Here is a 17,871-nt window from a genome sequence, read left to right as displayed (position 1 = left end):
TATGCGAGTTAAAACTGAAACGAACAAAATCAATCCAAAGAGGAGTATGGGTACTGCCTCCTTCCCTAACTGTAAGAGTCTAAAACCTACTGCGTCATTGGCGTAGTAGGTTTAGATTATAGCGTTTTATTACAAACATTTTCTTATATACTAATTACAACATTGAAAATAAAAAACAAAATTATAGTAAAAATCAAACTTTGAACTGTTAGGCTTTTCAACTGTTGACATCATTATATATCAAATATTAAGTTTGACCTTATTTCTTCCCAAGACCGGTCACGACAAATTCAGCTACTGCCTCCTTTCCTAACTTTAAAAATCGAAAGACTACTGCGTCATTGGCGCTTCACTGAAAGCGAATTATATTACAAATATTATCTTTTCCAATTATTACAGCATTGAAATGAAAATACATATTACAGTATTCAAATTTTACTTTTTCAATTTTATTTATTCGTTTAGAATTAAACCCTTAGCCTCCTTATTGTATATTAAACGCTAAATGCATATTACTGTAAATACGTTCAATACCTTGTGGCAATCAAATTTTTCTCTTTGCACTATAAAAATATTGCATTCAGATACCTACTGGTAGAGAAATTTTAGCCAACTACGCCACTGCGCGTGTGGGCGCTTCTGACAGACAACAAGCTGAACGTAATCGATGAAATCAGGTTCCAATCCGGTTTTTTAGCCTTTTGTTAAAATACTTCTGACTATAATTGGTATGTTTCCCGTCACCTTCTCCCTCTTTTTTCTCTCTCTCTCTCTCTCTCTCTTTTTTTTTTCAATTTTGTAGTTTTTGCCTGTTTCTAGATTGAATCGTCTCTTTTTCTTGCGTATTATCTTTTTTAATCTCCCACAAAGTCATGTTTGCTTTTCCTTCTTTAAACAAGTAAAATATAAACTCATTTTTTAAATTTTTAACAGCATATTCGCTGCTAAAATTACTTTTCCGAGTCTTGGAAGGATCCAGAAAATCACTCAAAAAAAGGATAGACGAAACAAGTCAAACTTCAGCTCCTGATCTATCACCACGGCACTTCTTTAGAAGTAGGGATTTGCCATTAAGACGGCCCAGCATTCATGACTATGATAATATTGCTCATTCAACATTCCTCGACAATTCTCATGAAGTACTGGTCAGTGGAAGTTTTCATCCTTCATCTGTTCAGGTAAGATTCTATTCTTGAAAGTTTTTAGCTCATGCCAGCATGAGGTTAGGAGATGGCAGGAGACCCCTGACCTGAGAAATTGACTAGGAGTGAGGAATAATCTGTAAATAATTATGGTTAATAATGCCTTGGGAGCATCGTCGAGAACACTAGATTGACAGGGAGAGACCTGCTCGCAGGAAAAAAAACAAGCAAATTGCACCTTCAACCAACTACGTCTATAGAAATCTGAGAAACTTTCTCTGATTCTAAAGCTGCGTCTTTTAAACAGCAACGTCATTCCGGTACTGCTTCATGCCGAAGAAAAATGACGCCTGAGTCAGGAACAGGAGAGGAGGGTCTTGGCTTTTGAGAAGTCCTGCATCCAGACATATTGAAAATTCTTCGTTCGCAAAATACGACAAATCAGTTCTTTCGTGTAGTGATGTGACAGCCCTCAAGTAGACAATCACAGTTCGTTGGTGGATATATTTGGGTCCCCCGCATGGGCAAGCGTAGACTACAAAAGGCTAGTTTGTACTAGCAATTCCCAAGAACTTGTAACTGGAGAAGACCCAGAAATAGCCTCTCCTGGCCCTGCCAGAGATATTTATACAACATGCACGCCTCCGTTCAACCGTAAGGGAGGACTTCACTGGAGCAGCAAACTAGAAGCAGCAAACTATTGATTGATCTCTTTTGACTGGAGGCAGTCTTTAAGGACATAAGGTGTAATGTAGCGTCTCATGAAGCATTGGCTAGTGTAGGTTTCCATCATTCAACCGTTCAGGTAAAATCTTATTCCTAATAGTTTTCAACTAATACTATCATGGAGTCCAGAAAAGACTGGAGACTCTTGGTTAAGAAATCGTCTGGGAATACAAAATATTTGATTTCTATTTTATAACCCCCCCCCCAACCTCCTTATACATTTGTCAGAAGTATCACCATAGTTGGAAGATTTAGGCATAAAAACAACTGTTTCAATTCAGCGGTTTTCAGAGGTTCAGGCCAAACCCCTCAAAGACACATAGTTCCACTGATCCTCTCCGATAATAAATAATGTGCAATTAAACAAAGCTGTAAATAATTTTTATCAAGCCTTATGTGAATCATCTTAGGTAAATTAAGCTGTCAGAGGCCAAGCTCTAATGTTGCCTATGGTAAAGAGCCATTAGGCTTCACTGCATTACTTTATCTGCTAGCTTCCCTGTCCCTTGTCACTGCGATATCTAAAGAAAGGAAATTCAAGGAAAATCCTTCCTCCCTGGAAAATTCTCTCGTGCGGAAAACTCACTCCAGAGAAAATTAACCCTGAATATTTTCCTTCTCGAAAACTGCAACCCCCAATCCCAGTGTAAAATTCCCCTTGCATTAATTACGATCGTATTTGTAAAAAGTATGAGAACAAAAATTAATTTCTAGACAATTCTCATGAAGTATTTTTAGTTGAAGTTTTCATCATTCATCTGCTCAGGTAAAGTTTTATTCTTGCCAATTTTCAGCACAAATTAGACAATTGGGGTATAAGATTATCTCGAGAGGTGAAAATTCTATACAAAACCTGAATGAAAGTACCACTTTTGACCATTAACACGGATATATGAATGACAAAATTATGTTTAAGGAGGGAGTCCGTATTTTAAAGATGCTTGTACGGAACCCCGGGAAATGGAGGAAGATTTGTTAGATGTTTTCTAGAGGAATGGTCTGCAGATAATTTTGAATATCAAACTGACTGACCGCATGTCAAATAGTAAGCTGTACAGATAATGTAGTTCCATCACATTTTCTATGGCTATGATGAGAGAAAGGTTGAGATGAATAGGATATGTTTCACAGATGAAGGATGACAGATTACCGAAGGTCTTCGGTTTTGGCCATCCATTTAGGGCCAAACGAAAAGCAGATCGTCCCCGATAATTTTATGGGTAATTGTTTCATGGTATAAGGTTAATAACTTTATCGGTTGGAATGCGTTGAAAGTACAGCAGAATACACTTGGAATGTTGTTTTAGAAACATTTTCTGATTGTTTTAGAACGTTGTCAGCAGCAATTCTGTTAATCTTTTCAAGGAGGGATATTGCAAATTGGGAATTTCCGAACATCCAAATGTTGCTCCGCATTTTCTGTGTTATTCCTTCTTCTACAGCATATGCTGAGAGGTCATTTTTATTTAATGAAAACACTAAAAACCTGTCTCCGCAGTCGAATGGGTGAAGGTTGACTAAATGACTTAACACTTTTGAATGTCCATCTTCGCGTTTATGTATCAATAAATGTGATTGTGGAAAAGTTTGATCTTAGCTCTCCTCGAAGGTTGCAGTTTGAAATACAGGATGAGTGTCAATTTCTTGATATATGTGTTTGTGGTTTTATAGATATTATGTAATAATTTTACGCAATGCATCTTTTATCTGTTGTTTTGAAGGATTTAAACCCACCCTCCGAAACAAAGTCCTGTTTACATGCCCGGTTTGATGTGATTATTCATTTTAATGTCTTTTTGTTTTGGGTTTTCTTTATTCTTTGATAGTAATTTCGATACTTCCGTGTTATAGCGACCACACCAAATGAGTAAAGTTTGGTTAATCCTAATTAAAACCAAAAAATTATGAAAATTTAATACTTTAGTAACAAAACCATGGAAACTACTACAAAGAATTATGTAAAGCAGGTCGCCCAGAACGCATTACATTAAATACCTAACCTAACCAACTCTATATATTAAACACTTAATTAGAATTGACCTGCATAATAGTTTATCTCACTGAGCCTGAGCTAATTATCTCCGAATGCAGACATACAAACCGGTTTAACTTAGATCAGGAACTTGAGTGTCGTTTTCATTTATTTATTACAGGGCTTTGTTTCTTCTCATTTTAAGTCTTAATACGGCTTTTACCTTTATCTTGAATTTTTTTTCAGAATTTGTTTTAGATATTAGTATAACTAAGATTAAGATAATTATATTATAATTTTAATTATAGTTATTTTAATTAAAATACATATTTTTTATAAAATACATATTTTTATAAAATACAAATATATTATGTTTTTTAGTTATTACAAAGTTTTATTATTGATTAACATTATGAATATATTTCCATTTTGCAGGTTTTAAGTACAAGAATTAAAATACACTAACTTAGATTCTTAGAACAAGGGAATCCCCAAAGTTGTGTCTGGTACCACATTTCCTTAGCGGTTCTATAGAAAAAGGATAACTGTAAGCGTGCTATGAAACTATAACTACATCTAAAGCAAGGAAAATGGCATTCAGCTCAGTAGATAAAATAGAGGATCCTTGTGGGAGGGGAGCCAAAAGTGTAAGATTCGAATAGGGGACAAGTGCATCTCCCATCTTGCCTTGTACAGACCTTCTTTATAAGTATTTATATGATTTATCTAGTACTTGAGTATTTATTCTTTATAAATACCCTGAGGCAACATATTTGGTACCATGTTTTTGCTTATTGGAATGAGGTTATCTTGGCACTAAGAGGGGCATATTTCCTAGTGGTGTGTTTTGACAAAGGGAAAGGCTTCTGGGTTTATTGATTCCTATTAGGTGCCTCTGATAAAAAGAGACACCAGAATTGGTGAACTTTGAGCAAAAACAGTCTCCTTCGCTGAAGTGTATTCATGCATTGGGAGTTGGGAGGTCCCTTTTTCGATTAGTAAAGGTAGTATTACTAGTTTTATTGATTAAGATTGGGAATTTAAAGGCTAAATAAAACCTGTAGATATTAGAAACAACAGGCAAAAGTTAAAAAGAGATGTTTCTGTGTCATTTTCGCTTGATAGAATTAGCCATCGTCTTTCAGAAGACTAATGACAAAGTTGGTGTCTGTAGTATTGGGAATTACCAGAGAACTGACTCGTAAAATGTGAGGTAACATTTTTCTCTTCTTCGCAACAATCACTAATATCAAGCAGTTCGTGGCAACGAACTGTAAGGATTGACTTGGCTCAATAGTAATTGAAATTGTAAAATACGGAATTTTGATATCAATAGATACATCAAAAGAAAAGTTACGAGCCTGGGAAAAATTGCCTGGTTTTCAAAAAAGAAGGGAAAAGCCAACAGTACTATGTACTGACACTTACACCATCTGGCCAGTGCCCCAAAAACAATACATTGATGGCCTAGAATGTCTCTTTAAGAACATAATTTCATCATTGACTTGTTAGCTGAGTCAGTAACGTGTCATTCTTTTACCATAAGAAATAATAGGTTTCACGTTCGATTCACACATTTCATAAAAACATTGGAAAACGGCTTAGAAGCTAAAAAAAAAGTTGTCGGCTCTGTTGTTATCTCAAAGGACTAGTTGTGAGGGCTGTTACAGAACGTATTGTATTGTTTCACCGACAACATGAATGATTACGCAGTACCAGATAACGCATCATTCTTGAAATTCTCGGAAACATACCAAGGAATTCTTGGAAATCAGGATATGTGCCCGCTTGTATTCATTGTATTGTTTCATCAAGAACATGAATGATTGCACAATACCAGATAAGGTATCATCCTTGAAATTCTCGGAAACATACCTAGAAATTTTCGGAAATCATGATATGGGCCCACTTGTATTCGTTGTATCGTTTCACCTGTAACATGAATGATTATGCAACACCAGTTAACGCATCATTCTTGAAATTCTCGGAAACCGGTTTGATTTTTCTTGGAATGATGCTTCCAATGGGGAAAATTGATTGCGCAATTAACTTGTTACTCTATTGTGACGCTTAACATCAGTTGGCCGTCGTCCCAGAAACAAACACATTGATTTCCCTAGAATGTATTTCTAAGAACTTCAATGTTATTTTAAGACTTGGTAAAAATTTGAAACAAAAAAATAAAAAAAAAGTTGGTGCGAAAAAAGTTGGGGGTATTTGGACCTTAGAGGGGGACTTGGGGCCCTGGAGGGGGACTTGGGACCCTAGTGGGGGATATTGGGTCCTGGGTGGGCATTTTGGGACCTAAACTCATGCGCTAGCCCGATACTGGAAAACAGATGTGCTCAGGACCATTACATTACAAAAATAATACCTTGCAGGTCACAATCAATTATCAATAATCGGCTCGATACAATTATTGTTACAAAAAGATTCCTTCCAATTGTATATTACAATTCATAGCAAAACTTCGTTTATTAGACATCATGTCACTTCAAACTCACTTCAGTTATTGAAGAACATACTTGGCAAACAAAACTTAGATAATAATAATGCTTCCAAGAATTTTCTTTTTGACCGGAAAATTGACATAACATTATATGTATAGGGCTCTTGTTGTATCTATTGAATGGTTTCATCGAGAATATAATTGTTTCTGGGAAGTGCTAGGTCTCTCCTTAGAAGTTTTTAGCTTGATTCGAGGAACTAGAAAATCCAACAGCACATTGGGATAGGGCTCTTGCTGTATCCAAAGGACCTATAGGAGGTGTTGGCAACTCTAATAATACATCGGGATAGGACTCTTGTCGGACCCATCTTGGCCATACTGCTCACGAGGTGCTGCTTGCATATGCTATTCTTAGTCAGTGCTGTCAGCACTCATCAATAGCATGGCACTCATATTATAAATTTTTCTCTCCTTTCACTGTAAATTAAAGAAATAATAGTTTGATTAATTACGGAAAATTATAATCAAACGCTACCGTCGCTCTGTTTGACCGGGATCCATCATTTACCTCTTACACTAAAGAACTAATGTGAATAAAAAATAAAAGCACTGTCTGGCCCATTTCATCTCACTAGGCATGGCCAACAAAGCATACACGGAAACTCCCGCACCTTAGACTACTCTTTTGAGCTGGACCCGGGAAAATATGTTGGCATCATGGTTAGATTAACTAGACGGTAGTATTCTGGGGTTGAAGAGTTGAAAGTGATTGGAGGGTACCTAACCACCTTCCCATGATTTTTGCCCCGGGAACAGCGTAACCCTATGCCATTGGATCAAAATGTCAAGATGGCTAATTTGTTCAGAATACTCAAGCAAATGGCCTTATTACCTCAGATAACAATCTAGCCTTGTCAGACGTATGTAAATATACGCCTCTGCTCGCAGGGATTTCCTGAGGAGCGGGGACAGAGGATAACCCAACTTTTTAGAGACGGGTAAAATTCTTATCAAATGTAAAATTGATGTAAACTCAGTTGCAAAACAAGACTCGTCACAAATTTTAACAATAGATTCTTTAAAAGCCACGATACCTTCCCCATCTCTTCCCATGGAAAATGTATTCCTAACGGATGCTGAAGTCAACAATAAATACAGTAATCCTGCATTTAGAAAAATCCTACCGGAGTAAAAAAAATCCTGAGTTTTAGGATAAATTTTGCATAAGTGGAATCACTGAACCCTGCGTCATGTGTTTCCGGCTTTTCCTCTGATTATCTATCCCTGCCTTTGGAGTTATCCTTATGCTTTTATGTACTCGATAGGATTGCACAGCGCTATAAATTGAGCCTAGGCTACCTAAGATCAATTATTAAAAGGTCAGACATTTCAACTGATCAGTCATAGACCTAACCACCTGTGCCAACCACGTGTACAAGTAATATGTTTTTGAGTAAATTTGCCCATGTTTTGGTCAAGAAGCCAAAAACGTATCTCAATTATCACGTTTTGTAATTGTTGATTTGAGCATGTAAGCTGTCTAGCTGAATCGTGAAGGTCTCAATTTTTTTTATTGTCGCCATTTTTCATGCTTAATTTCGAGGGGATTCTGGGCTCTATATCCTTCTTAATGACAAAGAAAATTAGTTGTTATGAAAATTTATTGATAAATAATAACATCTAGAGAAAATTATCTAGTAACTTTAAAACTGTCGCTCGCATTAAGTTTCAACTTCATTCTTTACTTTGAGCAGATAATTTTTTTAGTCAATCCATCCTTGTTTTTAATATAAAAAAATGCGTGAATCAGAGGTCATTACATTTACTAATATGATCCACATTAACATTTATACAAATATGCCGCCTTCAAAACCTTATCATCAAGTAAATAGGTGAGCCTAGTTAGTAGCAAAATTTCTAAAATCTTTTATACTTCCTGTTTTACCACGTTTGCTCAGGTCAGATTTTTTCCCCTGATAGTTGATGGTATTTGACTTCCTAACAAGAAATATTTTTCCTGGGAAGACATGAAAAACAAATCATCGAAAAAGCAAATAAGACCTAGTGCTTTTTATAATAATATTCGTACTGTAGCTGTATAGGTCAAATTGGTTGTAGTTTAGTTATGAATGCTATTATTGAGGAATCAGCTCCAGGAGTTTATTTGTTTAATTTTTTTACTTCCTATATATCCGCTCTTTACGCTAAAGTTTGACCCTTTCTCACAGCTCTACTTTTAAAACAATAAATAAAACTATAGCGTAAAAAGCGGGCCGTTTAAGAGGGAACAACCCCTTTCATATACGGAGTAATTTCTGTTCGTTTTAATTTTTAATGTCGCTCCTTACTTTCAGTTTAAAAAACTTGTTTTTTATTTAATTTCTGAACATTTCTGAATTAATACATGGTTTGATTTTGACTCTCCGGACAAAAATAATTGAAACGAAATTTGTATGTTAATTTTTTTGTGGCTAAATGGCTTTCTCATAGTTTTGATTGGACGATTTTGAGAAAAAAGGTGTTGGGTAGGAGGCCTATTTGCCCTCCAATTTTTTGGTTACTTAAAAAGGCAACTAGAACTTTCAATTTCTTACGAACGTTTTTGTTAGTAATAAACATACGTAACTTACAAATTAGCTTACGTAACGAGCTTCTATCTAAATGTATAAAAATAAGTTGTCTGTGTGTGTGTGTGTGTCGAGTCATGTTTGTTGATTGACGAAATTACACACCGGGACATCGGGACACAAATGACGACCGGGACACCGGGACATAGGGAACATAAATGACGACCGGGACACTCAAAGAGAAAGCGACCGGGACACAAGGAATGTTCGATAAGCAATCACCATCAACAAAGCACCGGGACACAAATGAAGACCGGGACACAGGGAATATAAATGACGGCCAGGACACTCAAAGAGAAATTACAGACCGGGACACCGGGACACAAATGACGACCGAGACAAAAATGACGACCGGGACACAGGGAATATAAATGATGACCGCGACACTCAAAGAGAAATTACAGACTAGGACACCGGGACACAAATGACGACCGGGACACAGGGAAACAACTACAACGGGGACGCCGGGGGGCACAGGGAAATATATAAATGACAACGGGGACACAGGGAATGTTCGATTAGCAATGACCATCAACAAAGCTCAAGGGAAATCATTAGAATAATGAGGTATAGATCTGAATACAGATTGTTTTTCCCATGGACAATTATATGTTGCATGTTCAAGAGTCGGTAAACCTGACAATCTATTTATTTGCACAGACAATGGGACAGCCAAGAATGTTGTATATTCGCAAGTTTTACGTAGTTAAAATATATATATATATATATATATATATATATATATATATATATATATATATATATATATATATATATATATATATATATATATATATATATATATATATTCACAGGTGGGACACAGGGACACGACTACAATGGCGCGTTACTAATATGGCGCGTAACGACTTACGTGCGCGGGGGGGCTTGGGGGGGCGAAGCGCCACCCCAACAGCTAGTATTCGTATATTTTTATTACGTATATGAGAGGGTACGTCCCCTCGTCAGTATCTCACTCTTTACACTAAAGCCTAAATGTTATGCCAATTCTTTCAGAATGATCCATGAATCACAAACGTCGTAGAATAAATAGTTGAAATTACAAAAAAATAATTTAGCGTAAAGAGCGGGGTATTTTTGAGGAGATGAACCTCCTCATATGCGTAATAATTTCTGTTCGTTTTAAGTTTTAATGCTTCTCCTTACATCCAGTTGAAAAAACTTTTTCATATTGATTTTTTCATTGTTTTTTTAAAGAATGCTAGAAAACCCTGCATGGAATTTCTCTCCCCTCATGATAGATTCTCCATGGAAAGATCATCTCACGTAACCCCCTCCCTTCGACCCCTCCCCAATCAGAAAAAATCCCCCTGAAAACGTCTGTACACTTCCCAATTACCATTTCTATTTGTAAACAATGGTCAAAGTTTGTGACTTGCAGCCCCTCCCTCGGGGACTTTGGAGGAGTAATTCATCCCCAAAGACATAGTTACTAGGTTTTTTGACTATGCTGAACAAAACGGCTATCTCAAAATTTTGATCTGGTGTCTTTAAGGAAAAAATAGCGTGGGAGGGAGCCTAGGTGCCCACAATTTTTTTTTTACTTAAAAAGGGCACTAGAACTATTAATTTCCTTTAGAATGAGTCAATTTGCGAAATTCTAGGACCATTGAGTCGATACAATAACCCCTGGGAAAAAATAGATAAATAAACAAGCACCCGTGATTGGTCTTCTGGCAAAAAATACAAAATTCCACATTTTAATAGATAGGCACATGAAACTTCTACAATAGGGTTCTCTGATACTCTGAATGTGATTGTGTGATTTTCGATAAGATACTATGATGTTTAAGGGGGGTGTTCCCCCTATTTTCCTAAATAAGGTAACTTTTCTCAGGCTCGTAACTTTTGATGGGTAACACTAAATCTGATGAAACTTATATATCAGCATAAAAATCCAATTCTTTTGATGTAGCTATTTGTATCAAAATTCCGTGTTTTAGAGTTTTGGTTACTATTGAGCCGGGTCGCTCCTTACTACAGTTTGTTACCAGGAACTGTTTGAAAAATACTGTCACTGTTGCAAATGTAAGGAAAACTTCCAGGCGGGATTCTCCATGAAGACTTTCCGGAGGGCTGGGGTGAAATTTGTCAGCCGAGTTTTTTCATTGGACAACACCTTTTTTGTTATAAAAAAAGAAACAACACAAAGTACACTTTTTAAGCGCCATGTGACAACTTATGATTGCCTTATTAAGTCAAATTATAGGGACCAATTAAATATAAAAATTAGTTTATAAACCAATCCATAATTAGTCTCTATGATGTCCCAGCCTTTCCATTCCGAAAATTTCCACCAAATTGCACATTTAGTGCACCATTAGGCACTTTATTACGACCCTATCAAGTCTATGCATAAAAAAGATAAAATATAAGAGTTAGATTTTGTGAGTCCCTAAACAGCTCACTATGATTTTCCAGTGCCTCAATAGCGACGAAAGTGAAATAGGAGGACATATCACTGCTTCCCATGTAAAAAAAATGTTTTTTTTCTCGTTGTTCAATGAGGGGGGTTGTACTTTTCTTGTATAAGGTTTCAGCAATGGCAATTTGAAGGTGTACGTTTTGATTTGCTAAGACATCATTTTCAAACTACATGCAACTGAATGACGTAACGCAAGAGGCCGTTGGAATAGTGTCAACTTCAAGATTTAGTCTCCTATGATGGGCGTGGAAGTTGAAAGAAGTTGAAAGGGGATATGCATTTTAATATTAACGGTAAAGCTGGTAAAAAAAAACGAGCTTATTAAACTCACCATAACCCACCCAAAACTAGTTTACGGTACACTACTGTCGTCTACAGCAACTCATTGCTGACAGTAAAAGCTGAATCCACTTTTAGTTTGCGTTTGTTCGATGCGTGTATATTGTTTATTTATGTATACCTTAATGTTTTTTAATTTAACCGAGTAGCCCCCCCCCCCTCCAGGTGGAAGAGAGCATGCGCATGTGGTCCCGGGATCGGGGCAGAAGAGCTGCTATATATTCTTTAAATTGTTGATTCAGAATAGGCGCGTCCATAGGCTCAGCGATGTAAGATGGCCAAGCTTTCAGTTCCTTAAACAGTTCCCTAAAAACCAGCTTTGTCCAGCTCTAAGTTTTATGTGGTCTACAACGTTATTAAAGATATGATTTGTATCAATTTTATTTGGTTGTAACAGGCTATTAAAACCAATAAAGGGCAGAACTCTTTACTTTCTTTGTTTGGCTCAAAACCAAAGTGGAACAACAAGAAGAAGCTATTGAAGTGGGGTTTGATTCCCATCTACGACTTATAGTGACATAATAACGGAAAGTGAAGACAATCTTAAGAGCGAAAGTAGCTTAACTTTGACCAAATTAATTAACAAACGTGATCCAATTAATGGTCCAGCCACATATTTGGCTCATATTTGTGATGGCTTCTTTCAGCAAAAAGGCTTGTTTTTCCCTTAGACAGCAGCTGGTATAAAAAATCGTCTATTAAAGGTTGAAGGCATGGCAAGTCGGTTTCTGGGGGGAGGGGGGTTTCCTTGTCCCATAGATAATTATGCCCCTGATTTTGTGAACGTTCGGCTTGAAAAGAACCCCCTACATACGCTCATGTATATCACCATATGAAAATTACATGAAGATCTAGGATCAATTTAGTCTGCTCACTTAGAATATTCTAAGTGTAATTCCACTTGTAATAAAAATCTTTTTGTTATTCTCATTTTCTCTATTAATTTCTGTACTATCCTTGGACAATCAGATCTTCTAAAGGAATTGCTATAACATTATCTGTTAAATTTGTTTGGTTTCAAACCAGTGAAGTGTTATATTTGAAGCAAACAACGAGGACTTATTGGATTTGCATTCTTGAAATGATTCGACGTAGTCTTCATATTGTTTTTCAATTTTTTTTCATTTATTACTTTAATGTTTCCCTAAAAGAGTCCTAAGATAGTATTGAATGAGTTCTATTCCTCGCAAGGGGTTTTCTAATTTCATCAGTTGGGCCCTGTTTGCATATAAATATTATAATCATAGGTAGATTAGATACTCATAGAGGGCCAGACAAACGGGGTTGTAAAGAATTTCCTTTTGTCTTTTTCAGCGATCAATGTTAAAGTTAGTTTGATCGCTGAAAAATACTAAGTTAGTTAGTATGGTAATGCTTGGTTAGTTAGTTTAGCAATACTAAGTTAGTTTCGTTGGTCGCCGGAAATCCTTTGATATCGAAAAATACTAAAATGGGTGTCAATGCCCATTAATAGGAAAAGGCGAGCATTCACGTTCTTATGTTTATCTAATGTCTATATGATAATAGCGGCAAATATTAGTTATAAATCTAATCCCCACTTCATTTTCCCATTCCCACTCCTATAAAAGCCTCTTAATCAATTTAACAGAATTTTAAACGTAGGAGTCGGAGGACGAGGGTGGGGCACTTGAAAATTATGTACGGTATTTAACCGCACATAATTTTTGTAGACATGTACGTAATTTAAACGGACATAACGTTTGTAGACATTGCATTTGCTTATAGTCTACGTGTTCTGTTTTGTCTCTGAAAGGAATTTCTGAGGTTTTTTTCAAAATTTATAAATAATTTGTTTTTAAATTTGAAACGAAGAGGAAAAATATCCCACATCTTTGATGTAATAACAGGAAAAAGGCTATAAATATATTTCTTGCTAATCCTAAATATAAGCATATGCGCTAACCCTATCATGCCGCTCGTACCACATCACTTTTTTCAGTGGCAAAATTTTGTAATAAATGTTAAACTTTTTTTCTATTTGTATGTGTAACATGATCACAAAAAACACATGACTTTTGCAATATGATGGAAGAAATCTTGGAGATCTGCCTTTTCTTTCTATGTCTAATGTTTAATATTAAAACCTTGTAATGGCAAGGTCGTCATGGGGCCTTTGAACTTTTGAAGGATTCAATCCTGTTCTTTTTATTGAACTTCGAATATACTATTTATCAGAATTTGGCCTATAAATGTCTTAACCATGTTGTTTCGGTACTTCATTATTACATTCTGATGCAAATTAAGTATTGTAATATTGGGAGAGTTACTGATCGTGGATTCGCTATGGTATATATGAGTCGTTTTATTTTTACGCCTTTTCAGAGGAAAAAACAAAAACGTATTCCATTATGATCTGTGTGAGGTTTTGGGTGAGAAATCTTGCTGATAATAGATAATGCTGATAATGGTTAATTACACATAATATGTTTTTTCATTAATCTTGCCTCTTAATTGTATATGAGGTTTGATATTTTTGATATTTTTTATTTAAATCTTTTTGTTTAAATGAAACAAAATAAACAGGAAAAAAACGTTCTCTACTATAGCTTATGTGAGATTTGAGCTGAGAAATTTTGCTGATGGTGGAATGGCTGAGTTTTATGGGGAGTTTCCCATTTACGCTTTTTCTGAGCAAAAACTTAAAACGTTTTCTATTATGACTTGGGTGAGATTTTGGCTGAGATATCCTACTGATAATGGAGTGAAGACATGGTCCTTGAAAGCTTTTGGAATATGCCTGAAAGCTATTGAAGGCTTTTGTAATATGCTTTTTGCCTGATAAATATTGCTGATAATGGAAGGGCTAAGTTATGAGGTATTTTTCATTTACGCTTTTTATGAGAAAAAAAAAACAAAAAAAAAACAACAACAATAAAATGTGTCCCGTTATGGGTTGTGTGAGGTGACCTTGAATTTTTATACTTATGTGGAACTGCCAAGTTATTTGTAAGTTATTATTCATTCACCCCTTTTCTGAGAAAAAAAAGTCTTCAACTGTGACTTCTGTGAGGTTTTGACTCGGAAACATTACTGATAATAGACCGGCTGAGCTATATATGAGTGTTTTCCATTTATGCTTTTCTGAGAAAAGCCATTGGCCACAGACATAAAAACAGAGACGAAAGACAAAAAACAAACTGTAATATTCAAACAATTGAAGTCACTGCTTTTCCTGCTTTCGCACCAGTTTTTATAAAATAGCGTAACGCAATAATGAGGTCTCTCGAAGTAGATCTCCCCACGAAAATAAACATCTTATCGAAAAAAAATTATCTGTTAAATTCATCAATGTTTGGTATCTACTTAAACAGTCCATCCCTACCGACTCCCCGCTGAGTAGGCAAACACACTTACTTCCCGAGCCATCCTCGTCATAAGATCCCAGTGTCTCTTCCCCAGTAGTATACTATTTGCCCGTGCCTGCAACCAAAAATGGCGGTCCTTCCATAGTAGATTCAGTTTCAAACAAAATTCCTCTTCATATACTTCTTTATCTGTACATAAGAACGCTGGTAACTATATTTCTCCAGACCAGATAACCAAGCCTGATTTTGCTGATCCCGAAGGCGTGATACAGACTTACCCAGGAAATATTCAGGTTTATCTAGAGGACTTTAACCCTCATTCCATCCTGACCCTCAAAAAATAAACATGGGATGGTGTATTAAAGCAAAATATCAAATAACATGCCTACGGCAATAAAGTGTTCAGAACTTATTACGGTAATCTTGGATGTTTAATTTTCAGATTTATTCGCTCTTTTTTAAATACAAAATCTTGCAACATCCCTAACAGGTGAATAAATCCAGGGTTGTCAATACAAACGTTTTGTAGCTTAGTCCAGCAATTCTACTTTTTGAACATGTAGTTTTGAGTCTGACAATAATGTGTTCAAAAGAATTCAGATTTTATATTTGATGGGGTAGGGGTCTACTGCCTCATTTTAGAGGTTGAGAAAACTACGGTAAAACATCAGTCTTTAAACAAATTTCTGTGATATTTTAAAGATATTAGTAGATCCAAGCAAGGCTGTATCTAGGGTGGAGGGTTACCGGGTCCTCCCCCCGAAATTTCCTCCGACTTGGTAAAAATACCTTTAAACAAATGTTTTTTGTAACCTCCCCCCTAAACAAAATTATCCCCCCTCCTAAGCGAAAATCCTGAATGCGGCCTTGGATTCAAGTGGTAAATAAAACTTTAAGGGATCAAATCTGCTTAGAAAGGGCATTTTAGGCTGTGGTAATATTATATCTTTCTAATGGGTCTAAGACCAATCTTGTGTTAATGTTGGGGTATTTCCTGCCCTGTTCTCTGAGAGCATGGTAAATTTAATAAATAATTACATGTAATTTAGACTAATAATTGTCATATTTACTTTTGGCTTGTTTCATTCAACGAAAGAACGTTTTTTTTTCTTTTTTTTTTACAAAGCTTTTTGGCTTTCACAAAAACTATGCAAGATTTTTTTATTCTTCTAAATATGTTGCTATATATAAAAACAAGAGCCAAGAGCTCATATGGCACTTGTGACGCGGTTGGGACCTAAAATTAGACTCAGTACTAGAGTTATCGATTTCATCGTCCTAGCACCTCGAGAAGCACTGAACTTGTCAAAGCACTAGAAACCCCCTCCAACTCCCCCAAAGAGATTGGATCAGGTCCGTTTATGTCAATCATGTATCAAGAACTTGTGCTTATTCTTCCCATCAAGTTTCATCCCTATCTCTCCACTCTAAGCGTTTTCCAAGATTTCCGGTTTCAAAGATTTTAATGTCACCCCTCAACCCCCCAATGTTCATGGATCCGATCCGTATTGAGAATGAACATCTGAAACATGAAATCTTTCTATATATCAAGTTTTATCAAGATCCGGTCACCCATTCGTAAGATAAACATACCTCAATTTTCACGATTTCCTCTCCCTCCAACCCCCACCCAAATGGTCGAATCGGGAACACGACTGTTATCAAGTCAATTTGTGCAGGTTCGTGACAGGCCTATCAATTTTCATCGTCCTAGCACGTCCAGAAGCACTGAACTCGCCATAACACTAGAACCCCAACTCCCCCAAAGAAAGTGGATCCGGTCTGGTTATGTCAATCACGTATCTAGGACTTATGCTTATTTTTCCCACCAAGTTTCATCCCGATCTCTCCTATCTAAGTGTTTTCCAAGATTTCCTGTTTCCCCCTCCAATTCCCCCTAATGTCACCGGATCCGGTCGGGATTTAAAATAAGAGCTTTGAGGCACAAGGTCCTTCTAAATATCAAATTTCATTAAGATCCGATCGCTCGTTCGGAAGTTAAAAATATCTTATTTTTTCTATTTTTTCGAATTATCCGAGTTACCCTCCCCCCAATTCTCCCAGAGAGAGCAGACCGACTCCGGTTATGTCAGTCACATATCCAGGACTTGTGTATATTCTTCCCACTAAGTTTCATCCCGTACTCTCCACTCTAAGCGTTTTCCAAGATTTCTGGTTTTCCTCTCCAATTCACCCCAATGTCACCGGATCTGGTCGAGATTTAAAATAAGAGCTCTGAGACGCGAGGTCCTTCTAAATATTAAATTTCATTAAGATCTTCATTTTTTCACATCTTTTCGAAATAACCGTCCCTCCACTCCCCCCCAGATGGTCGAATCTGGGAAGTGACTATTTCCAATTTAATCTGGTCAGTTCCCTGATATGCCTGCCAAATTTCATCGTCCTAGCTCATCTGGAAGTGCCCGAACTAGCAAAACCGGGACCGGTAGACCTACGGACAGAAATTGCGATCGCTACATGGCACTTGGCCGACGGGCAAGTGCCATAAAAATGTTGGTAACACTCGTGAATTCTTTTCACAACTCGTTATTTTCAACAATTCGTTGTTTCTTTTTTTCACTTCTGTGGTTAACCGATTGATAATTGCTCTGAATCCTTGCTAATTTCAATATTTAGATAACTTTCCTTTGTAATTGGCTGTATGATTTTATAGATTGTTTTAGGTTTCTATTTGTTCATGCTGTTTCTGTTATGTGTAAAAATTCACCATTATCTTCTTTTTTAAAGTAGTTACTCGAAAATCTTGTTTTTGGAACAGGGGGCGAAAAGGTAGTTGAACTTGCTTTTAATTTAATTCGTTAAAAAAAACTCGCACCTCATGAA

At 36.4% G+C, this 17,871-nt stretch overlaps 2 protein-coding genes across 4 annotated transcripts in view; one reads left to right on the top strand and one right to left on the bottom strand.

Moving 5' to 3' along the window:
- Positions 1-17,871, top strand: part of LOC136026257 (protein brambleberry-like) — a 179,569-nt gene that overhangs the window by 54,628 nt on the left and 107,070 nt on the right. For 2 of the 3 annotated variants that reach the window (XM_065702635.1, XM_065702636.1), the window contains exon 7: positions 934-1,178. In XM_065702635.1, the coding sequence (XP_065558707.1) occupies positions 934-1,178 (245 nt within the window). Of the gene's footprint in view, positions 1-933; positions 1,179-11,866; positions 11,968-17,871 lie in introns of those variants that run through there. The other variant, XM_065702637.1, reaches the window with a different exon arrangement.
- LOC136026262 (trafficking protein particle complex subunit 4-like) overlaps positions 1-17,871 on the bottom strand; it is a 152,451-nt gene that overhangs the window by 66,809 nt on the left and 67,771 nt on the right. The gene's annotated exons all lie outside the window — the stretch shown is intronic.

This window comes from Artemia franciscana, chromosome 4, assembly GCF_032884065.1.
Source record: "Artemia franciscana chromosome 4, ASM3288406v1, whole genome shotgun sequence".
Lineage (NCBI taxonomy): Eukaryota > Metazoa > Arthropoda > Branchiopoda > Anostraca > Artemiidae > Artemia > Artemia franciscana.
The sequence above is the reverse complement of the archived record's forward strand: the minus strand, read 5'-3'. Positions and strand labels throughout refer to the sequence as shown.